The 25,805-nt window shown below is 40.5% G+C and overlaps 1 protein-coding gene across 1 annotated transcript in view; it reads left to right on the forward strand.

Moving 5' to 3' along the window:
• HECW2 (HECT, C2 and WW domain containing E3 ubiquitin protein ligase 2) overlaps positions 1-25,805 on the forward strand; it is a 220,675-nt gene that overhangs the window by 188,907 nt on the left and 5,963 nt on the right. Inside the window, exons 19-29 of the mRNA XM_018562010.1 lie at positions 78-161; positions 1,923-2,032; positions 3,289-3,409; positions 6,251-6,364; positions 7,769-7,921; positions 10,536-10,634; positions 12,283-12,412; positions 15,803-15,949; positions 18,313-18,427; positions 20,012-20,097; positions 23,521-23,633. Coding sequence (XP_018417512.1) covers positions 78-161; positions 1,923-2,032; positions 3,289-3,409; positions 6,251-6,364; positions 7,769-7,921; positions 10,536-10,634; positions 12,283-12,412; positions 15,803-15,949; positions 18,313-18,427; positions 20,012-20,097; positions 23,521-23,633 — 1,272 coding nt within the window. The remainder of the gene's footprint in view (positions 1-77; positions 162-1,922; positions 2,033-3,288; positions 3,410-6,250; positions 6,365-7,768; positions 7,922-10,535; positions 10,635-12,282; positions 12,413-15,802; positions 15,950-18,312; positions 18,428-20,011; positions 20,098-23,520; positions 23,634-25,805) is intronic.

The following is a 25,805-nucleotide window of genomic DNA, read 5'->3' on the forward strand; positions in this document are numbered from 1 at the left end:
ATATAGTCATAATATATATAAAGCTTAAATCAATATTAATTGTGCTATAATAACTTAAAGATTTCACTCTCAAACAGGGAAAAGATACAGTTTATTCGGGCAGAAGGACCCTCAGGACTTGTTCGCCTCTCTGGTGATGCAGATCTTGTAATTCTATTAAGGTAAGAAGTCATGCTGATTTTCGGGAGACAGATTGTAGCACCTGAATGTTTAAGTAGTATATCATACTGTATATGCAGCAGTAATACTTAATATAGCATTGTGTAAAAACTTTATCTTATTAAAAATGATTGAAAGGGAACAAGTGAGGACACAAATATGCCAGCTGATATGAATTTTAAATGTTCAGGCCAAGCTCTCATGGGCAGGGCCCTCCTTACCATCATGTCTTGAATTGTATTGTAATTGTAATGTATTTCCTAAGTTGTAAAGCGCTATGCAAACTGTTGACGCTGTATAAATCCTGTATAGTAATAATAATACAGGGCTGTCATCCAGAAACCTACACTGCTATGTAGTGAATCACAAACCTGGAATATGCATACAGGGTGGGTTCAGATTTTTCTGACTTCACTGATTATATACTGGTTCCAAGTGATTACATCACTAGTAAAGCCAGGATCAGGATGAACTCCAACAAGATGGTACCTTGAACAATGAGTCAGTAAAAAGAGCTCTATTTCCCTATATTAATAGGTTCTGTTTAAAGTAAAAGTATATACTGTAACAGGGTCTAATCACTGATTAGATTTATTTGAAATAATCAGGTTAATATAAAAATATTTTCAACAGGTCTTAATGTTTTAGGACGTCTGCAAATGGCCTGTAGAGATCAATGACAGACTGGTTGAATCTGCGGTTGTACGGGTATATACTCAACTCCCATCATATACTCGCATACGGGAACTTATGCACTGCCCAGAACTCAGATCCTCTTTGTTCAGGGCTGTGCATTAGTTACTGTATGATCAATGGGATTTGCATATTTACCCGTACAGCAGCAGCTTCAGCCAGCCTGTCATTGATTTGTATAGCACACCTGTGACTCGTGGGCAGTTATACACCATGTATGCTGTACAGCCATTTCAAGCTATATACAAGAACCCTTAAATCTTTTCTTACTGTTCAGATTTTTTAAGTATATATGTGTATGGGGAAGCCATACTTGTTGGCTCTGAAGAACCACAGCTTCAGCAAGTATTTACAAAGCTTTTAACAAGCTTCAACCAGCTTTCCAGAAACCTTTAACCCTTTCGCTGCCAAGCCCTCCGGAACATTTTTCAAATCAAGCTGGGAAAATATACCCTTGCAAGGGAGCCCACTGCACTGGAAGGGTTAATTGCTGGTTAACTCTATGGGGGAGTTGAACAGGTTGTATTACTTACCTTAACCCCTGCTCCAGTAAGATCCAGCACTCTCTTCTCCTGATACTTTGGATGGTCCCTGAAAGAAAATCCACCATGATGTTCAAGGAGTATCTATTTTGTATAAAGGAACTATAGTCAATGTCATCATACAGTGTAGGAGTTCTGACTTTCACCAGCAGGCTTTGAACAAGCTTCAAGTATCACTGAAGCCTCAACAGTTCCATTAGGATCTGTGCTTACCCTGCCTATTCTTGGAGCCGAATGGTGCTTTAATTGCTTCCAAAAAGCTGCATGAAAGCTTTGAAATGCTTTGCAAACTCTTGCTGTACAACCTAAACCCCGCGTGTACAAGGCCTTAAAGGAGAGAATAAAAATATTGGTAAAACAGTTTGTTTATGTGTATATATTTGAACAAATTCCCTTTTACAAGTTTATGCATAAAATACAAATTAGCAAACTGGTCTTTTATATCCGTTCTCAGCAGAACTATATGTAATTTGGACAGCATTAAACTAATATTGCTCATATGTTTACTCATATTCCGTTTGTCTGCAGTCTTTTTGAAGAAGAAATAATGTCATATGTTCCACCACATGCCTTACTACATCCCAGCTATTGCCAGTCTCCACGTGGTTCTCCAGTGTCTTCTCCACAAAACTCTCCTGGTACAGTATCTGCTGCTGTTAGAGTTGACTCGGTGTGCGTCATTAGATAAGTATTACTGCTGCAGTAAACAATCAGGAATGAGTGATGCAGGAACAGCATTAATATGTTTTCTTCTCTCCATTGTATATATTAATAGATAAGGCCTCAGCGATGAAGGGTGTAGGAAGTGGGGGGGCAGGAAGAGTTATTTCATGGGTAGGTCTTGAAATAGGGATAGAATGTTGCAGACATGAGAGTAATAAAGAATTGTAATGCTGCTGTTGACTTTGAACGATGGATATTTGTACATAAATGCATGCATTGTCTGACCGTTCATGTTTTTTTAAAGCTTTATTTTCTAAATATTATAAAGCTTTATTTTCTAAATATTATAAAGGCAAAAAGAAGTAAAAAGCCCTTTTTTTCCAGCGTGACCTTATGTAATACAAATAGAGGTGCATTTATAAACATCACAGAGCCATTCGTCCTGCAAAACTCTATGAACTTTCATTCTGTTTGAATGGAGGTAAAAACAAGCGTTCTTAGTATATTTTCTTTTCAATTCAAATGTAATATTAGGAAAATGCCGCATCATGGCCACTAGATGGAGCTGGAGGAGCATAGGAATAAAGTGTTGTATGGCAAACTGCAGAAGAAAAATCCTTGATGGTACCACAAAGAAAAAATGTTATTGGCTAAGACAAACAGTGTTAGTCAAAAAACTGCTGTTGTCCAACTGGTTGTAAGGAGAAGGTTAGGTGCATATGGGCGAACTTTAGTAGGACAGTTCTCTAATGACTAGTAATGGCAATAAGTCTCTTTCCATATGAACAAAATGGCTTCCCTATGGGAGTCAGGCTCACAAGTAGCATGTAGTAGTGATTAATTACTAATGAACGCACAATGCTCCAAATGTGTTCGATAAACCGCTAGTACTTGATACTTGTGTGCCTCACTCCACGGGAAGCCATTTGATCTATATACATAGTGATTGATTGCTAAGACCAGCGATTGTGTACTAGCAGTTTTAGAAGCACAACCACCCTAATAAAAATCATCCCGTTTCTCCTAGCCTTATACTGGCAATCAGGTCCTACTGGACATTAGGAGTCTTTTGGCCAACACTTTATCTTGGCTGACAGGAAATTCTTATGGCGGTCCATTCGTTTACCTTCTGCGTCCTTCTGACATATGTTATAGACAGTTGGATTGCAGTAACATGTTAACCAAAACTGCAAGTAAACTTATCTTAACTAATGGATTCTGATTCTTGTAGGAACCCAGCGTGCCAATGCCAGAGCACCAGCACCTTATAAGAGGGACTTTGAAGCAAAGTTACGGAATTTCTACCGAAAATTAGAATCGAAAGGCTATGGTCAAGGACCTGGGAAATTAAAGTAATTTTTTTTCTGTATATTTTTAATGGAGCTTTTGTCCTGGTTTTGGATGTTGAATCCTAAAGGAAGTCTGTGCTGAGAGAAATCTGAGGCTGATACTGCTGATGACCTTGTTAGGGATCTTTGATTTAAAGCATAACTAAACCCAATCACAAAAATGTAATATATTGCAGCTTACCAGTCTGTAGACTAGATGGATGCATTAGTTTTGTTTTTCGTACTAAAAACATGTTCAGCTAATACAGAAAATATCTGTTGATCTTGCCAAGATTTACTGTCCTTGTGTCTTCCTCTGAGCTGACCTGGGAGCATAAACCAATGTTATCTTATTTGTGTAAACAACTAATCCCATCACCTCCCATATAATAGAGATGAACAAAGGCAGACATGTTTGAAGTTCAGCCTGGGTGACAACTATGGCTCCCTGCATGGATGCGGTAGAGGAATGAACATAGCCATCCAGGGACTGGAAGTGTGTTATTTACAGGATTACCAGGTAAATCTAAAGGCAAAAAAAAAAAAAAGTCTTAAAAAGGAAACTAATGCAGCCATCTCTTCTGTATGTGGCAGTTTTGTTATTGGGTTTATAAAAAGCTTTAACTACTTCCTAAACAACTCACAGGGAAAAAGCACACAGATAGCCAAGTCAGACTTCAGATCTAGCTATCAGAATTTTTGTGGAAAGGATTTTACCCAAGTCTAAAGTGTTATCCCATAGGCAGTGATGCCTGAACACATGTAGTGTGCATATAGACATACAGTATTGCATCCATGTGTTCTAAGCAGAGAAGTGGCTGTCCCAGTCTACTGTGTCATATACACATCACATCAAGTAGACATGGAATCAAACTTAGAAATTCATACATGTGTTATTAAGCATAATTGAATAGAGTTGCTTGGGTCATCTGTAAACAAAACAAATGTGTATGAGCAGTAAGGCCTTTTCACCACTTGATCTCACATGCCAGTATACCATTTCCGGACCTTTGAAATTTTTACATTTCTGCTTTGGACCTATTAATTCATCAATAACGTAACTTATAATACCAAAGTAATACATGTAGGTGTTTTTTTCAGTACAAAATAAGTCATTCTTGGCTGTATTGTCTTCCAAGAATTATTTCATTTTTTATAAATCTAAAGACCAAAAAAAAGTAAAAAAAAAGTTTTTTTCAAGCATTTAATTGTCTCATTTAGAGTGACACGAGAGTTATGTTTTAGATGCAAAGCATGGTGAGACTATTCAGACAAACTGAAACTTTTCTCATACAGTGTAAATGGAAAATAGTTTACAAAAAAAGTGTAAAACAGTTTAGTATGGAGGCTGAATATATAATGAGGGAATACAAAGAGAGCTTTTTTTTGTATATCCAAAGTGCAGTGATCTGTACAAACCAATCAAATAAATGTCACTTTACATTTGTTTGGAGTTGTCAGTAGTATATTTGTGCTACGGCATTACATGCTTTTTTTGTATCTTATATCCAGGGCCGTCCCTACCCTATATGCCGCCTGAGGCTGTTGAGTGGTGGTGGTAGGGTTCTGGTGATAGTGCTTCCCTGGGCAGGGGGGGCTTTGCTGATAGCGGTCATCCAAGAGGGGGATGGGGGAAGTGTGGATGCTGTACGATGGACGGCTGTGTTAGAGCCGTGGTGTCAGTGGCTCTCTGTCTGGTCCCGCCCAGCTCATTGACTTCGCTGGTTGTCAGGAGCTCGGCAGGATGCCAGCCAGAGTGTCCCGCTCAGCTCCTGGCAACCGATTACGTCAGTGAGCTGGACGGGAAGCAGGACATAGCGTCACAGAGCTCTTGGCAACCTGGAACGCTGTGGCTGCCTCTCTGCTGCCCCCCCTAATAAGATGTTGCCTGAGGCAAGTGCCTCAGTCTGCCTCTTTATAGAGATGGCCATGTTTATATTTGACATCTGTAAGAACTCCTTAATAACCAATGATACTGAACTTCAGTATCTCTGGAGCCTGTAGTGTGGCTTAAAGTGAAACCTAACTCAGGAGCTAAATCTTAAAAATACATTCAAGCACCTTACCTATTTAAAAATAGGATCTTATTTGTGTATCACTGGGCTGCAGTTCCTCAAATCATCTCTGGATTGGTGCTGGCACTGTCCTTCCTTCTGGAGGGGGGCTACTTTTCTTCACCATGGTCCCTATGTGTGTTGTAAAGTAGCTGCCACTCCAAGCTCACTCTCGTGCTGGACTACAGTATCACATATAGTTTACTAATTTGTGGTGAAGTTATAGTCTATCACTGGAGTGAGTTTGGAGCAAATTTTTATTGCTGGGAGCAATAAACTATATTATTTTCATTTTATATTGCATAATCTTCAGTACTCCTGTGGGTAAGTTTGGCTAAGAAGATACTTTACACTGTTTAAAGATGTTTGTTTTAAGGTTTTAGAGTGATAACCTTAATAATCTCCACTAGGAAGATTCACCCACCTTTTTGTACTAGTGACACTGAGAAAGAACGTAAGGGGGGAATTCAAACCGTTTGAGTTGTGCCCAGAACAAGAGGTGGGGGGAAATGTGGACACCTTTTCCAGGGACAAATGTGAAAGAATGAAATTCCACTCAATTTGGGAGATTTTCTCTGTCTGTTGCATTTCTCCAATGATACACAGACAGGTACATAAAAATTATCATGACAGGGGTTTTAACCCATACTCTAGCCAAAGAAAATTGTTTTGCTATATATAAACATTACATGCCTGACACTGTAGAAATGTTTGGTTGTTATACAAAATCCAGATACTGTAAATTAAAATTTCGTTAATGATAATCATATTTACCAAGCGATTCCAGTTTTATCTCATCCTCCTTTTTCAGATTAATCATAAGAAGAGACCATTTACTTGAAGATGCCTTCAACCAAATCATGGGATATTCCAGAAAAGATCTGCAGAGGAATAAGCTGTATGTTACTTTTGTCGGTGAAGAAGGGTAAGCGTAACACTATGGCTTTTCTACTTTTCCTTTTCCTACAAAGTGCTCATAAATATTGTGATAAATCTTAGAGTAAATGTGATGGGTTACATTATCAATATTACACCAAAAACAGTGTAGAATAGATACATTGTGCTTATATTTTTACATAAATGTTAATATAAATTTACTATCACAGCCTTTTCCATGAATTGCTCTAGCTGGTGGGACAAAGTAACACAATTCAAGTTTAAAACACCTTTATACCATATTCAAGTAAGAATTGCTGGACTGAATATACCTTTTGCACTCTTATGCAGAAATGTTAGACAGTTTCCTACGCCTTTATATCACAGGATAGCACTGGCTCCTCAAATTAAAGCAAAACTCCAGGCAAAAGTGTTCCTAGCCCTTGCAGTGCGGTTACCTCCACACTGCAATGGTCAAGTGCTTGTTCTTGTCTAGGTGCTAAAACAGAAAAAAAGTTATACTCACCTGATCCTTGGAGCTGGCTTGCTCTTAGACCGGTCTCTAAAACCTCTCTCTTCCTCTGCTGAAGCGGTCTAATAATCCTTGACTTATCACGTTCTATATACAATGGGGGGAATTTATCAAAACTGGAGCATACAGAATCTGGAGCAGTTGCCTATGACAACCAATCAGCATCTCTCTTCAGTTTGCTCAGGTAAGATTTGAAAATGAGACAATGAGAGAAGCTGAATGGTTGCAGTGCAAATCTGCTCCAGATTGTGTCTACTCCAGTTTTGATAAATTCCCCCCATTGTGTATAGAACGTGATAAGTCAAGGATCAGCCTAGGAGGAGTTAGGGTTCAGAGTAGCAGCCAGCTGGCTCCACGATTCGGGTGAATATAATTATTTTTTGGGACCTAGACAAAAATGAGCACTTAACTCAGTGCTGGGGTAGCCCCACTGCAAAAGTTGCAAACACTTTTGCCCGGAATTCTGCTTTAAAGCTACATACATTCAGGGGAATTTATTAAAACTGGAGCAGACAAAATTTGGAGCAGCTGTGTATGGCAACTAATCAGCATTTCTCTTTCGTTTACAAATCTTGACTGAACAAACTGAAGACAGAAGCTGATTGGTTGCCCTGGGCAACTGGCCCAGATTTTGTCTGCTCCAATTTTGATAAATATCTCTCATTGTGCAGGAGATGTGCTTCAGTCACATTGTACCGACTTCAATACAGTTCTTCTACAGCTGTGCACTTAAAGTGCAGGCAAACAAACAGCAGTGACCAGTTAGTTAGAAGGAAAGGAATGTAAAAAGGGAAAACCCGTTAACCAATTTTAGTCTATCAAACCACGGACAGAGGTTACTGTAATTCTGTTACATTTGCTAATATTGTGACATTGTTAAATGTAGTCCAATAGCTTTCTGGCATTCATTTCTTTTTTAAGGTTGGATTACAGTGGGCCATCAAGGGAATTTTTCTTTCTTGTCTCAAGAGAATTATTTAACCCATACTATGGGTTATTTGAATATTCGGCAAATGACACTTATACGGTACAAATAAGTCCAATGTCTGCATTCGTTGACAATCATCATGAATGGTGAGTTCTGGATTTTTCCTCTTCTTAGCACTGATGTGAAGGGAATCCTAAAAATGCTTCTAAATATGACAAATGTAATGATTTCCTCCACGGATTTAGTTGCTCTTAGAGGTTGAGTTGCAGCAGTCTTCAGAATCTCTCTCTTGCACTATTAGTGAGTCCATAGGAGACTGAAGACCAGTTGTTCTTTCTCTGCAGAGTTAAAGAATATCTCAAGGCAAGATATAAATAAAAATCTCTGCAATACATGCAAAAAAAGAAAAATACCTGCTGATCTGCCAGAAGTCCAGCGTGATCCTAAATTCCTGTTCGTGTTGACAACTTAATGCCTCTGCTGCAATGAAATCCCAAGCAGTGCTTTCAGCTCTATTTAAGTTATCCCCTGCTGGACTACAGATAACCCCCTTGTGTTATAGAGATGATGAAGGGGTTCTGTAGTCCAGCAGGGGAGAACATAGGCTGGACTGACAACACTACTTGGTACTATACTAGCGCAGTGTTGTCAGCTTACTACAATAGTTAGAAACTCATTTGATTTCTGGCCGGATCAACAGACATTTTTCTGCACTGCAGTATTTTAGAGAGAAAACATGTCGAGGTGGGTGTGTAATATGAATTTTGTTTGTTTTTTAAAAATGTTTTTTTATTGTGAAGTTATTTATGCTGAAAAGTTCACATCAGTGATAATAGGGTCATTTTCAGTCAGTCTCCAACAGCTTGAAAACCTTGCCATTGCCATTCATTTGAATAGTACCCCAAACGCACCTCCCACCCACAATTTGTACGACTGCAACAGAACGCACAGAAACCTAAAGCCGTGCGGTCCATTGCAGTGCGACTTGGGTCGCGACTTAATGACCAAGGACAAATGTGGGTTCTGAGGTCACACAGGTTGAGAACCACTGATGTAAATTATTTTGCGTGCATGATCTGGGAGCACATTCATTTTAAAGGGAAGTGATAGGATAGTACGCTGTTTTAGTTGTTACTATTGTAACATTTACCTCAAAGTAATTTAGATGGGACTTTCACAAATTAATCTTTGCTGATTTTTCATATCGGAATTCCTTGCTTAATAACTGCTGATGAGCTCAATTAGCCTTACAAAAAGACCCAACCTATAGAGTGGCTATAACAAAGATATATTACCCAACAACAAGTACAGGTGGGGACATCAGCCTGGCTTAGGAACTGGCACAAAATCCATTCAGAGGATGAGTTTTATTGTGCAGAGATTTTTCAACAATCTGTACATGTGAAATGAGGATTTTCATGGTCAGACGCACTTCCCAGCGTGTGGCCTAAAAAGGCTGGAACTTCCCTGAGCTTTGTAGCAGGTGGCTGAATTGGGGGATAGAATTGGGCCATTTACGGCTATACATACACTTACGCTCTAAAGGTGCCCACACACCTTGCGATTATCGTACGATAATCGCGGAAAATCCCTCGATTGTACGATAATCGCAAGGTGTGTGGAAGGCGTGCGACCGTTTCTACTGTACGGTCGCACGACTTTGGTCTTACGGACATGTTAGAAAACCAGCCTAGAAGCGTACGATTTTCGGCTGGTTTGTGGCATAATCGTAAGATAATTGCCGCACAGGCCGGAGGGGCGGGCTTGCAATTATCGCAAGTACGATCTGCCTGTCCAGATGGGCAGATTGTACGTTTTTTTAATGACCTTACAACCATCGCAAGACAAAAGTCTTGCGATGGTTGTAAGGTGTGTGGCCAGCTTAAGAGAGGAAAGCAGTGAAGCTCAATCATTGTGCAGTGTTAATAAGCAAAAGCAGAGCTTGCACATGCACTAAACAAATATGGCGCACCTTTTTGTATTGATTTTTTACAGACATTAAAGAAAATATAGCTTTTTAAAATAATAAACACAGAAGATCCTTTGCATAAAATAAATCATAGTTTTATATCTATAAAACTTGATTTGCCAAAATGAATGTGGGATCACATAGGCACAGAGTGTAATTATCATATATTGTGTGCCAAAGGCAGTAGAAGTAACATAGACGTCTCGTACAATCTTTGCTAACACTGATGTTAGTGTGTGGATTAACTTTCTCAAGTTTGGTGTGTTTTTTAGGCATGTGCGATTTGTTTTGGAAAAATTGTTTTTTTCGGACGAATTTTCCTTATTCGGAGATTCGGACGTATACGAATTTCCGAATAACAGAAATGAATGAAAACATATCCGAATTTCCGAAAACAAATTTTTCTGTACGCATTTTTGTTTGTGGACGAATTTTCGTTGCAGCAAAGTGACATTAAAAAGAAAAATATTTTTCTTAATGTCACTTTGCTGCAACGAAACGAACATGAAAAGAAAACGAAACTTCGTATAGACTGCCGCTAACGAATTTCATCCGAATCCCGAATCAAATTGACATTCAGAACCCGAATTCCAAAAAATCGAAACGAAACCAGCGCACATGTCTAGTATTTTTATCTTGTTCACTGTTTTTTTTTAATTAACTTTTGACAAAACATCTATGTAAGATTCAATATAGAACATGTTTACTAGAGCTGTAGTCCCTGTTTTACTCCACTAATACCTGTTTATATGTAATGGGCCTTTAATTATTGTTTAATATTTATTTTTCAGGTTTAGATTCAGTGGCCGAATCTTGGGTCTTGCACTTATACATCAGTATTTACTAGATGCCTTCTTCACACGTCCATTTTATAAGGCCCTTCTACGAATGTAAGTTAATCAAAAAGTATATTTCTGCCACTAGAGAATTCTGTTTGCATCTGTATTGGCTGCACAACATGATTTCGATGCACTTTTTCAGAGAACACAAAACAAGGAACTAAATGTTCATGTCTTCAGGTTCATACATTAGGGCCTCAGTATATATCTCAATAGATCTAAGCCAGGAAACTTCTGCTAACATGAACGTTACCTGCTTTGCCCTATGTACCGTGTGCTGTCATTCAGCATAATATATTGGAGAATGCAGACATTTTTTGGGTGGTACATCCTGGTCTACATATTAGCTTCTTTTCCAATGCAAGAAAAGAATGTAAAGGTGTTAATTAGTTTATATCTAGTTATTTCAGCACCACCTCATCTGAAAACAAATGTATGTTTTACATACTGTACTTATTTTTTTTGACAGATTTAAAACTTGTTACACACTCAGGGGCATATTCATGAAGCAGTAATTGTCACTTTAATCAAGCATTCACTAGTGGTAACTAGTGGTAACTTTCACTGCTGCCATTATATGCCAAACATCGGCAGCAGAGGGTCCCTGTACGCAGACTCTAGACTGTTTACATAACTGTTTACATGTTCACACCAAGCGCATTCCAGGAGCAGAGCAGATCTGTTACAGACTGGATCAAAATTGCGTCCAATGTATTCCAATGGTATTTTGCGCTCTAGTTCACACCGCAGCGTTCAGTTCCAGAGCATGTAAAAAAACTGCAGCAAGCCCTATTTTACCTGGTCTGGAACGCATGCAAACGCATCAAAAACGCATGCAAATGCCCCGGAACGCACTAAAAGCCAATTTTTTAACCAAAAACGGCCCTGAACGCATCAAAAATGCGTCAAAACACGGTATAACACACTGCACTGCGTGTGCAGAAACTCATGCAGTTTCGGTCTGCATGTGGTGTGAAAAGCCGACTGTCCGCTTTAAAGTCATTTGGATGGCTGTAAAGCCACCCAATCACTTCCATGGGGTCTGACGTGCGCTTGTGAGCCCCCTACGTGGTATCAATTTAGTCAAGTAAAAGGTTTTAAAAATATATCTAAAAACCACAAAAAATGTTTTAAAAGTCCCCCACCCCTGTGTACATGCACAAACTAATGCATAAATGTTGGGTGCACCTGCATGATTGCACCACACATGTTAAGTATCTGGTATTAGGCACCGTGTGGGAGCAATAATTCCAGGGCCATTATTTTTGGTTAGCCATAAATGAATGGCCTGTACAGGCTTTTAAAGCATCGCCTGTGGACAATTTGGGGTACTGTAGTTTTTTGCCGTTTTATGGGCATATGCAGTTTTGAAGCTTGACATGTGTGGTATGTATTTTCTCACGGCAACCTCTTCTTTATATTTTACCAAAAATTGTGTTATATATTGTGTTTATGTGCACTTAACTTGAGTGCGTTTTTTACTGAAAATTTGGCGCCAGTATAAGTGATTTGGCAGCTCTCCAGATCGCCCAGATCACTGGTACTCCAAAAGCCCTCCCTGTACAGGTATTTCCTCTGGTTCTTAAGCGGTTACGATTTTGATAAACGCTGTATTTCTAATAGTTTAATAAATACATGACCAGACTAAGGGGTGATGTTGGAATTGATATGTTAAATCTTCAATCCTAAACCTTTGTAGACTTTGTGATTTGAGTGATTTGGAATATCTGGACGAAGAATTTCACCAGAGCCTGCAGTGGATGAAGGACAATGATATCCATGACATGCTGGACCTTACGTTTACCGTGAATGAAGAAGTATTTGGGCAGGTATATTTCTTATTAACTGTTAACTCTGGCCCTCGTGTCATATGACTATATAAAGATGACCAACATTTATCCCCCCCAAAAAAATTCTTGTTCACCCAGAAACCAAATGATACGCCCCTGTCACTGGTTACATACAGTGAGGGGAATTTATCAAAACTGGAGCAGACAAAATCTGGAGCAGCTTTTCAAACGTTAACTGAGCAAACTAAAGAGAGAAGCTGATTGGGCAACTGCTCCTGATTTTGTCTGCTCCAGTTTTGATAAATTCCCCCCAGTATGTTTACATTACCAAGAACAGGGAAAAACAGGATCTCAGCCCTTTTTTTTTACAGATTAATTTTTCCAGCCCCATATCAAAAGAGAAGACAGGCCTTAAAGCACCTGCAAGATGATTGTAGTTTGTGTAGGTTTCAATAACCAATGGAAACTTCCTTACCTATTTAATAAGAGAACTCTATAAATAATTCTAAGGGCCTCTGTTGATGGGCTTTTGTTCACATCAGATGGACGGGTTTTGCAAACCCATAAAAAATCTTTGGGAATGTAAAACCCACATGAAGTAGGTCAGGTGAAATGCATATGTCAGTAAATTTGAATTTTTTAGAAGAGTTTCAATCTGATATCAATGTCACAAGGCCAAAGCCCATTCACATTGGCCTAGTGCTTTCCTAAACTAACTATTATTACTATTTGCGCAAGTTTTTTAAAAATATTGTTTATGTCAAAGGAAAATTTTCAAGTTACATACACTGAAAACACATTGCACAAATAAAAATGACAGTCAAAACTACTGAACCTGGGCCCAGTGTTAACACTCACCAGAATGTGTAAACGAGACACATCAATTGCGGGTAAGGAGTCATACCATGTAAGTTGCACAGCATACCAAAAGAAAAGCACACTGCTCCAAGTCCTTAAGTGTCAAATGGATCAATAGAAAGAGTCTCAAAAACAAACGTTAGTATCTTATAGTGTGCGCACATTAAGAGTAAGAAACGGGGTAAAAGGAAGTAAGTGCCAAACCTTAACGGCAAAAGAAGAGAATGGGGGGGGGGGGGGGAGAAGGGGGGAAAAAAAAAAGAGAGGGATGGGGGGGGGGGGGGGAGAAAGGGAGACAAAGAAGATAGAAGATAGGGAGAAGAGAGAAGGTGGTAGAATTAAAAGGTAAAAACACCCTCCTTTTTTCCAGGTCAGGTAGCTCCACGCTTGGCAACTTAGACTTGTACATGGGATTTGTGCATAATAGCACTAAAGTCTGAGGAGGTTGTGAACTGTCTCCAGTAACAACAAGCCTTCCAGAATTATTTACACAATTATTAAACTGATTTACTGAATTTAATTTGGCAAGCAGAAATCAAACCACAAACTGTCATAATTGCAAAATACCAGTATTAAAAAAAACTGTGATCTCAAGTATCCTCCAGGGTCTGTTCTTCTAATGTTGAGATAAGTAGACATGTCATTATAATAGGCTACTTAAGCATCCCGATGCTGTATTATTGGATGTAATGATTGTTATTACAACCTTAAAACTTTTCATATGATAATAGAAGGGAGACCTGCTTCTTTTTCATCATGTACATTGCAACGGATCACCTTTATACAGTTCTTATTTATAAAGTTAGTCTGGAGGGGACTTTGTTATGTGCAAAATTGGAATTTTACAACTGTTGAATTAGAATCATCCTCTGAATCCACTTTGCACAATTTATATGGAATGGAACCCCAATGCACACCTACATTAGTGAGCCTCGTGTTTTGGTGTGTGGTGAATATGGTGAGTATGTTAGACTTTTCCTGCATTAAGGTGTGCTGCCAGTCCTTTCAAAATGAACGCAGAGGCCTTAATTCACAATTATACGTTGAGTTAAAGCAGAATTATGGGGTGAGTGAAATACACATAATTCAAGACGACCTGTGACACTGAATCTGCCACAGGTCGGCTCTGTTGATTGGGAACTCTGCAAACACACACTGCTGATCGCTTACTTCTTGATCCTCTCCCTGCAGCGTGCGATGACTGTCAACCACTGATACCCGCAGGGATTCCCCCCCTTCCCTCTCTGTTTCTCCAGTGCTGACTGAAGGAACGGACTGAGGAGGGGGTGGGCACAGCTGGCTCTGCTTCTAGATAGGCAGAGCCAGCTGTCAATCAGCCAGTGGGGTGTATCTCAATAGTATTGTCGGGATCCATCCCGACAGTGTCACGTCTCTGCGATCTCAGCATATGGCGGGCAATAGGCCACTTTATACTGAGTTTTGGGACACCGGAGGACATTAGTACATGTCCTTCTGTGACCCTGAAGAGCACTATGGCCAAAAAAGGTTAGGCCATGGTACTCTTTTAATGCAACATAGTTTGAACGGACCCTTAGTGACATAACAATGCAAACATTTATATATGTGCAATATTTATTGTGCCAGTTATTTAAAGTTGCTTTTATAAATGTATTGTAATACTATGCTTGATATACTGTGTTGTGCATTATAAAGAAAGACTTTAAAGCTGAACTCCAGGTTAACAGCTAAATTCACAGTTGAAGTCTAAATGTCGGAGCTGTGTTACCTGCCCAATGATCATTCATTTAGCCCTGAGACTGTCAGACAGAACAGCCAGGTTGGTCACCCTATGTTTCTCTCCTAGCACTTGACTTTTCCCTGTCTCAGTTCTTCTATAGAAGGGGTTACATGAGGCTAATATCAAGACATAATTAGGTTCGCACTCCAAAATATATTTACCGTATTTTACGCTCCATAAGACACACTTTTTTGCCCCCAAAAGGAGGGGAAAAATGTGCCTTCGTCTTATGGATCGAATACCTATCGCCCGCTGCCCGGGACATGCAGTTTCGGGCGTCGGGTGAGTAGTTTCTTTTTGTACATTCAGCCCTGTTCCTGACAAGCAGAGCTGAATGTACAGTGGGAGCCGCTGCTCGTTTAATACAAGGGATCTAATTGGATCCCTTGTATTGAATCGAGCGGCCGCGGCGATCGTGTCCTCCCCCCGCCCCGTGGTTTTCGGGGTCCCTCGCTCCTGTGCGGGACCGTGACCCGTCACGGTCCCCCACAGGAGCTCACCATAGAGCCCCTTGAGCAGTTGAAGAACGTTGTTCTTCGTCTGCTCTGTGTGATTACTGAGACCGTGGCGCTGTAATCACAGTGCCACCTGTCTCAGCGGTCACTAACTGCAGCTTCTGTGACAGAATTTCTGTCACAGAATCCCTGCGTCCTCTTGTCCGGAGCGTCTTATAGACGGCAAAATGCGGTAATTACTAATTATTGAATACATAACTTTAATAAATGGTGTTTTCATATTTGCCTGGAGTTCAGCTTGAATGTATGCCCCTTTATGTAGGTTATTTTTCAAATTCATATCCCTTGTTTGGAAAGATTACAGAGAGAGAGCTAAAGCCAGGGGGAGCCAACATTCCCGTAACAGAGAAGAACAAGAAAGAATACATTGAAAAAATGGTGAAATGGAGAATTGAAAGGGGGGTTGTACAGCAGACGGAAAGCCTGGTGCGGGGCTTTTATGAGGTATGCACATGCAATCTGTATGATGATCTGTCATTTATATAACAATGACACAATGACCGGCTCACTTAGCCAGAGTTTACATAAATTTGTGATAGGACTGTGTTTAAATAACATACTTTATTATAACCTACCTTCTTATTACAGCCTAGATTTTGTTATGCAGAATATTAGGAATTGTGCTGCTATACTTAGTCGCTTCTGACACAGTTTATAATCACGTCTCTTACTTATGCATTTAAAAAGTTTTTTTTTTCGTTGTTGGCCTAGTCTAATGGGCCACAAGTCTTTTTGTCTTCTGGAGCCTCCAGTAAAAGCTCTCCCTTTTACAGTTCCTGGTTATATTGATATGCACCTTGGAGTTTTGGGTCTTGGCATCTATCTTCTGTGCTCCATGACATACAAAGAATTACAAATCTAAAAGGAGAGGATTCTTAGATCTCTGGTGCCTCAAGTCAACTTTAAGTGCTTTTAGTGCTGCCTGTGTACACATTGGAGAGATTTCCAAGGGATCACACGATAGTGGGAGAAACCACCTTAGAAGCCTGGCAAAATGTCTAATTTCTCCTTACCTTATTTAAAAATGAAAAAAGTTTTGGCTAGAATTCTACTTTGAATAAATCCATTGACAGTACACTCCAGTCAAAATTGAAAATGAGCCCTGCAACACACAAAAAAGTGAAAACAATACAAAGATGCTATTTTTCCAGTTTGAATAATAATAATATTTGTTAAAATAGTAAGTGTTACCATAAGTAGTAATTTTACACTGTGATTTGTCCTACTTATCATGACAACTGAATTAGGTTGCTGGCACAAAGTCTGGCTAACACCACAAAACAATAAAAAAACAAGTAAAGAAAACAAGAAATATCATTATTTTGCTCAAACAGTTTAGAAGAAATCAGCCAAATAGCCTATTTAAGCAGAAAATTGATTCTTAGAGCTATAGATCACACTAAGCATATAAAGTGACTCTGTAATGAAACAAAAGCAGCTTTTGATCCACTTCGCTACATCCTGGCTTTAAAGTGGTTAAAGCAAGTTCATGCCTCCTCCCACCTGCATGATTCCTGAGCTCTCTCTCTATAGAATGTGTGTGTATGTGTGTATACACTATATTGCCAAAAGTATTGGGACGCCTGCCTTTACACGCACATGATCTTTAATGGCATCCCAGGCTTAGTCCATAGGGTTCAATATTGAGTTGGCCCACCCGTTGCCGCTATAACAGCTTCAACTCTTCTGGGAAGGCTGTCCACAAGGTTTAGGAGTGTGTCTATGAGAATGTTTGACCATTCTTCCAGAAGCGCATTTGTCAGGTACTGATGTTGGACGAGAAGGCCTGGCTTGCAGTCTCTGCTCTAATTCATCCCAAAGGTGTTCTATCGGGTTGAGGTCAGGACTCTGTGCAGGCCAGTCAAGTTCCTCCACCCCAAACTCGCTCATCCATGTCTTTATGGACCTTGCTTTGTGTACTGGAACAGGAAGGGTCCATCCCCAAACTGTTCCCACAAAGTTGGGAGTATGAAATTGTCTAAAATGTCTTGGTATGCTGATGCCTTAAGAGTTTCCCTTCACTGGGGCCAAGCCCAACCCCTGAAAAACCCCACACCATAATCCCCCTCCACCAAACAATACACTTTGTACAATGCTGTCAGGCAAGTACTGTTCTCCTGGCAACCGCCAAACCCAGACACGTCCATCAGATTGCCAGACAGAGAAGCGTTATTCGTCACTCCAGAGAACATGTCTCCACTTCTCTAGGGTCCAGTGGCGGCGTGCTTTACACCACTGCATCCAACGCTTTGCATTGCACTTGGTGATGTAAGACTTGGATGCAGCTGCTCGGCCATGGAAACCCATTCCAAGAAGCTCTCCATGCACTGTTGTTGTGCCAATCTGAAGGCCACAACAAAGTTTGGAGGTCTGTAGCTATTGACTCTGCAGACAGTTGGCGACTTCTGTGGACTTTACTCTGTCATTTTACGTGGCCTACCACTTCGTGGCTGAGTTGCTGTTGTTCCCAGTTGCTTCCACTTTGTTATAAAACCACTAACAGTTGACCGTAGAATATTTAGTAGCAAGGAAATTTCACAGATGGACACGGATGAGAGCGACCCATTCTTTCACAAATGTTTGTAGAAGCAGTCTGCATGCCTAAGTGCTTGGATTTATACACCTGTGGCCATGGAGGTGATTGGAACACCTGAATTCAATGATTTGCAGGGGTGTCACAATACTTTTGGCAATATAGTGTGTGTGTGTGTGTGTGTGTGTATATGCATTGTACACTTGCATTTCCAGTAGAAGTGTTTTCATTGGCAGCTCTAAATCAGAAAAACATGACATTTTTTATGTTTCAGGTGGTGGACGCTCGTCTAGTATCTGTGTTTGATGCAAGGGAGCTTGAGCTTGTTATTGCAGGAACAGCGGAGATTGATTTAGGAGACTGGAGAAACAATACAGAGTACAGAGGAGGTAAATGCCTTTTACAATGATGTGGAAAGGATTGTGAACATCTGATTACACCACTGATTAATTTTAGTGCCATGTTAAAGTTGCCACCATGGGGGCATCATATCATAGCGAGAGCTTCCATCAAAACATTTAACATAAGATCTCCAAATACAGCTCCAATCAAGGATAGATGTCCCAAAAGACTTCAACATCAAATGCAGCCTCTTAGTCGTTGGAGATGTTCACAATTCAACGCATTTCATGCCTCATGCATTTCTTCAGGCAGCTTCTTCAAGCCGGCGGCTTCTTACGGCTCTGGCATGGTCGGCAGCGAGACGGTGTGGGAAGGAGGACTGGCAAAATTCCCCAGGAAAAAGCAGTTATCTTTGCCCGATACTTGGAGCGTTTATTTACTAGGTCTTTCCCTGCGTTGTGGTTGTCCGCTAATGGTCAGGACTCTCTCTGCGCACACAGGATCTTGAAGCCAGCATTCCTTCTATTCATGTAATAGATTGCTTCCTTAATGAGTGCGCATGAGGCATGAAACGCGTTGAATTGTGAACCACTCCAACGACTAAGAGGCTGCATTTTATATATTGAAGTCATTTGGGACATCTATCCTTGATTGGTTCTTCCACTTACCGTATTTTTCCGCTCCATAAGGCGCACCTGACCATAAGACGCACCTAGGGAGGTTAGGGTTCTGTGTAGTTCCTGACAGCTGAGACAGGTGGCGCTGTGATTACAGCCCCACGGTCTCAGTGATCACAGAGAGTAGACGAAGAACGGACGTTCTTCGTCTGCTCTACGGGCTCTATGGTGAGCTCCTATGCCGTGGTCACGGGTCCCCCAGAGGAACGGGAGGAACACGAAAACGGGGGTGGGGGCTGTGAACAGGATCGCCGCTGCTCCTTTCATACAAGTGATCTATTCAGATCACTTGTATTAAAACGAGCGGTGGCTCCACACCATGCATTTAGCTCTGCTTGTCCGGAGCAGGGCTAAATGTACAAAAAAACTACTCGCCCGGGGCCCGAAACTGCATGTCCCGGGCGTCGGGCGATAGGAATTCCACACCCCTGGGAACACTGCCAGCCCTGCCGCCTCAGCTCTCACACATTCGCTCCATAAGACGCACAGACATTTTTGCCTGCCTTTTGGGGGGGGGGGAAAGTGTGTCTTATGGAGCGAAAAATACGGTAGTTCATTTTCCTTGGAGTTGGTATTTGGAGATCTTATGTTAAATTTTTTTGATTGAAGCTCTCGCTATGATACTATCAAATATGTTGCTCATGCAATCTTATGGGGATGTGTTTTTATCATCATTTTTAAACAAATTTTGATAAAATAAAGGAATGTTTTTATGCAATTGTATTTTGTAATTATTCTTGGCTATGTCATAAGACACCTAAAAGGCCCCATTTAACCCTTGGTGTTTCCGAATGAAGCAATAGGGGTATGGTGCTGTCCCTCTCAGAGGTATTTATGCAAAATGTTTTGTGATTATTGATTAGCTAGTTTTTTCTTTTTTCATAATGTAAGCTCTGACTGATCAGACAGACATCAACAAATTGATTGTCTCTCTTCTGTTTTAATTGTTCTCAGGCTACCATGACACTCACATTGTCATTAGATGGTTTTGGGCCGCTGTTGAAAGATTTAACAATGAGCAGCGTCTCCGTTTGCTACAGGTAAGTACAGTCACAATGTCATCTTGCCATTTTGGCATTTTCTCTCTGTGTGTGGAAATTGTAATCTAATGTGTGGTAAATGAATGTTTTTACACTATATTCTATGTTATACCGAGATGTATTACCTATCCACAAAATACTTGCAAAAGTACAGATCAGTCATGGCCACATACAGATCTCTCCGTTTCTCAAGTCCCTCACTCATGCTTTATTACAATCGGCACAATATAACAATTGATATTTGCTCTAACAACTGTTAACGTCAACTACGAGAGCCAATGAGAAATAAAAATAATGGTTCCATGGCTAAAAATAATGATCGCTATGGCAAATAACATGCACATTATATTATAGGGCACTATACATATATGCATTTATGTTTTGTTTTCTTCATACAGCCAGCCTTGGGCCCCTTAGTAAATTCAGTCTACATTTCATAATCAACCACATGCAGCCAAAGTGAAATTGCTTTGGATATTGGTCCTGTCCCTGTAGGTTCTGCAGTAGAGAAGTCATCATGAGTTGATGAGTGATATGTGACAGGCTGAAATTGAGATTTAGGGCTTTATCTATATGGTGATTTTATTATACAGCTGAAATTTGCATCATATTATTCATTATTCCTATCGGTGTGTTGATTCTTTTATTACCTCTAGACCAAATATTTTGAATCACACATGCAAAACATGACATTTGTCAGTACACTGTTTAAGATTTTAAACTAACCCCTTCATGACTGAGGCCTTTTTTTCATTTTTTGTACCCATGTTATATTCCACATTTTAATGCACTTTTATTCAGAAACCTATGACTGCGTCAAACCAGTCTTTGCTGCCAGGTGAGGGGGTTAATCTCCTCTTTCAGTCAATGGTGCAGTGTTTGAATGGGTTTGTTGTCAGATTTCATCTGCGGGTAATGCTGTGTATGAATCATTTGCAGCTTCTGGCCTTGGTAAAACCTGGAGCACTGAATGGAGGCTGGGGAGGAACTCTCTCCATGGTGTTTCTAGGGGCTCACAAATGTATATGGGGATTTCCATTTAGGCCTGCTTCACACCTAGCCGTTTTCAGTTTTGCTGCCCGTTTCTGCTTTTAAAAACGCACTTTTCTCGCAGCATAGAGAAGTCTATGGGGCTAAAACCGCACAAAATCCACCTGAAAATGGCTCCTGCATCATCTACGTGTGACAGAACGCTAAGGTGTGAACAGTCACCATTGACTTGCATGGAAATATGTGTTTTGTGCATTTCCGCGCAACCAGATCCGCGCGGAAAATCGCTCAGGTATAAACCAGGCCTAAGCGTTAATGTTTCATGATTAGACAAGGACAGAAAGTGGGGTTTTGAGAGCACCAGAGGAACTCCACCTTTAATTCAATTGTGCATTGCTTTTGTTAGTATGTATATTTAAAAAAGGTTTTTTGATATTGTGTAAATTGATCTCTCCATACATTCAATCTTCTTGAATAATGTTTCATGAGTCTTAATAAATGTCAATTTGGGAAATTGCCATAATGATGTTTACATGTTTAATTAGTCTGTTTTATTGTGGATATAAATTATATGGATCTGTGTCCAAAATTACATTTTATGAAGAGACTTCAGTCCAAATTCAAATATTTTTTTTTCCCGTTTTTATATTGTAGGGAAGACTTAACACTTTTCTGTTCTCTATGGTTTGCAATTTAGGTTTTATCTTAGGAAGTGTTAGGGTTTTAAAAGACCTCGGGCGTTCCCAGGCATCTAAACTGAAATGCTGTGGGGTTTGTAGCATAACAACGAAGTAAGGCTGTTTCTTGCCCTCCATGTCTCTCTCCTCATAAATGTATTTCTGCTTTCTTGCTGTACTCCAATAAAAATTTCTCCCATTGACTACTGACACAGGGGCACCATTCCTCCCTGTGATACAGGAGCACTGTACTTCCACTAACATAGGGGCACCATTTATCCTACTGACCATAAAATAAAAGGCACCATTCCTCCCACTGACACAGGAGCACCATTTATCTTACTGAGCATAGACAAAGGGATAGCATTCATCCCACTGACCACAGACACAGGGGCACCACAGGGGCACTATTCATACTGATACAGAAGCATTTATTCTTCCCACTGACACCGATTTATTAATTTCTTCAGGGGCGATATTTATTCCCAAAGGCACAACTGATACCTTTGCATGGTTCACAACCACTGACACCAGGGCATTTATTACTCCCTTTGAAGATTGATGCAGGGGAATTTTTTGCTTTTACAAATGCAAGGGCATTTTTTAACTTGCTCTGACCTCTGATGTAGGTGCGTTTTTACTCCCACAGACCTCTAATGCTGGGGCATTTTTTTAAAATTTCTGATGACCACAGTACAGCCCCCAAACAATGTGATGAACAGTAAGCGTTGTTTAAAAATTTTGGAACCCTTTACTAATTTTTATAATGTCAATCTTATGATAGCATGGCAGATGTGTGTGGGTGTACGTACACAGTATATAGATATGGGGTGTATATATACACGAATATATACACACACACTGAGTGGCCAGTTTATTATGACCACATGACGTTTGTAGGCAAATTAGCTATAACTTCGCGCTGAAGTTGCTAGAGGGCCAGACTATTATAAATAGGGAAGCAGGTTGTTTACCACGACAGTAGAAGTGTTTTTTTTCTGAAGATATGGGTAAACAACGCGATTTATCAGCCTTTGAACGTGGGATGATTGTTGGCGCTCGGAGCCATGGAGCGAGTATCAGCAAAACAGCAGAATTCGTTAAATGTTCAAGAGCAGCTGTTGTTAGACTGGACTGTCAGCCGAAAATCTGGGTCTGAACGTGCGAATTGTGGCCGTCAGCGACTAATCAATGTTAGGGCAGAACGGAGAGTGGCAAGACTGGTACAAGACAACAGAAGGGCAACAGTGCAGTGTCAGATTCCTCGCATCACCTTTCAACATCTCGTGGAGTCACGAGGCGGCCTAATAAAGTCATCTCGTGGCCCCACGAAGTACTCATGGGGTGGTCATAATAATCTGCCCACTCAGTGTATATATATACTGAACAATAGATTTACAATTATCCTCTGCTAATATGAATGGGTTAAATGATCCGTAGTACATGATATGTAGCCCTGTACCCCTTTTTCCACTTACAGAGCTAGGTTATTTTTCTTTTAAATAAATATTAATGTCATTTTATTGGTATCTATCTACCAGTAGCTGCCTCATTTCCCACCCTCGGCTTATATTCGGGTCAATACTTTTTCCCAGTTTTTTTTGCTAAAATTAGGTACCTCGGCTTATATTCGGGACGGCTTATACTCGAGTATATACGGTATGTTTCTATGGTAATGTGTATAGATATTAGTGTTTCACCAAGTTGTAATTTGAAATTTCTTTTTTTTTTCTTCATTTTATTTCTTTTTTTTTAGTTTGTTACAGGTACTTCCAGTATCCCATATGAAGGTTTTGCCTCCCTTAGAGGCAGCAATGGGCCAAGACGTTTCTGTGTGGAGAAGTGGGGAAAAATCACAGCTCTTCCCAGGTAAAAATAGAAGATTATTGTTAATTATCTGTCTGTTGTCTTCAACTATAAAGCATTCAGAAGTTTAATAGTGAACGCATGCTCATGCGCATGTGCACAAATTCGATGGTTGGCACAGTGTTCCTGACACAGGAAAAACTACATGCTTGCACATTCTTTGTGTCCAATGAGGCCATAAAGTCCCCTTGATGCAGAGAGGCAATAACGATTTTCATTGATTCCATGTGGAATTTTTGGACATGAATGTAAGCATTTAAGGCTTTGGGGTTCAGAATGGGGTAAATATCCACTTTGGGCTTGGGAATGGTGAACAGGTTGCAATAAAAAAAAAAGGCATTGTCCCTTGAAGACTATGCTGAGTAAACACTTCTTCCAAGTGAGTTATGCAGTCCAGCACTTCAATCACAGAGACTTGCACAAGTGTTATGACAGAAGACCAATGTGAGACAGTAAGCGGGAAGGTTCCAGCAAGCCATCACTGCAAAAATGTAAAGCCAAAGACAAATGGTCTATGCAATTCATGACCTGTGGGTCATTGTCAGCATGGGTCAGATCATGCTTAAGGGACTTAGGCTAGTGAGCCAGATACACACAAAAAAACTACTACCAGAACCAGGTGCATGGCAGAACCTGCAAAGAGAACATGGCCTTATAAAGAAGGGACATGGTATGTGCCTTGGTAATGCAAGAGATGGCCAGATCCAAAGCCAGGATGGACCACTTGGTGACAAGTCCCTAAAAGAGTCCAGTGCCAACAAGTGTTTGGGAGGTGCAAAGACCCTATCAGGGTGCTTCCAATCGTCATACAGAAACAACTCAAAAATGAGTGAAGGAAAGGTTTTGGAGCCCCTGAAGGACCCAAAACCATAGATAACACTGGTAGATGCAACAGGCTGATCTGTTTTAGAGTGTGGTTCACCACATCACTAAGGGCTCAAAACAGTCTCTTTTAATTTAGGAGTAATAGCAGATGACTGCTACTCCTCAAGGAAAAGCTTATCAGTCAGTGACTTGAGCATTTCAGTATCAGAAAGAGCATCCAGAGCCGAAGGTTCGTAAGCCGACAAGGCTGCAGACAGATCAGGCACTGAGTCTGCAATGGAAAGTGTGGTAGTATGTGTGTAGCCTCTGCGGTCTGAAACAAGCTGGGAAACCTACGACATAAAGTCATGCATGACTATAACAGAAAACTCCCAGAGAAGAGGAGGCCCAGAAACACTCCTCGGAGCCTGAGAGGAGATGGATTCCAACACTGATGGGCAACATGACTCCAGGCTACGTGCATTGGCACTATCAAGAGGTGCTCTGCAGTCAGAACGCAACTCATCAAGGGCTTGCAGTGTGAAGAGCTGAACTCCTCCAGAATTTTTATCCTCTTTTGTGACCGAAGGCTGAGCTACAGCTATTGGCATCAGTGCATCCACCATGGTTGCTTCCAATGAGATGACTCATCCAGTGTTTTCTGCTGCAATTCCTACTAATTATGCACTTCCTATAGTACACCTGTCCCCCTTCTGCCGATGCCTACCTTTGCTGGCCCCCCTTCCTCTGCTGATCTGTTCATCTGCCAAAGCCCTTGCAAATACCTAATCATTCTGGGGAGAAATGCAACCTTTTCCCCTTTCTTGGCCAGTTGCCGGGCTGGAGCACTGCCACAAGGGGAAAGTTCCTTAGTCACATGCTGACCACAGGGCTTTTAACTCAGGGATCAGATAGGCAAATGGGGTGACGGGGGAGCACTGAAAAGTATAAATTGGAAGAAGAGATGGGCTTTCAACAGACTCTTCCACTGTTCTTTCATGACAGGTTCACTTTAACTCTCCATACTAAATTACTAGAAGAACATGTAAGGCCATTATCTCTTTAATGGTTTCTTTGGTAGTCAGTGCTACTAAAGTGATATATGAATACTTTATATGTTTTATGTCACACTGTTCTAGCATTATCTCATTTTCAGCTTTGCTAAATTGCAATTAATGTTGGTTGATGAACCCTCATTTAAAAATAGCTGGCACTGCCACAATTATGACCTCTTATGTAGTGCTAAGCAGTGGATAATCATAAGGACTAAAGGATTCGCATTTTTTTTTCCGTTCTTTATTTTCAACCATATACACACAGTGCAGGATTTACTCCCCCTGCCGCCCCAAGGCCCCAGGTTCCACAATACGC

The sequence above is a fragment of the Nanorana parkeri genome, unplaced genomic scaffold (assembly GCF_000935625.1).
Source record: "Nanorana parkeri isolate BGI_ZX_2015 unplaced genomic scaffold, ASM93562v1 scaffold555, whole genome shotgun sequence".
Taxonomy (NCBI): domain Eukaryota; kingdom Metazoa; phylum Chordata; class Amphibia; order Anura; family Dicroglossidae; genus Nanorana; species Nanorana parkeri.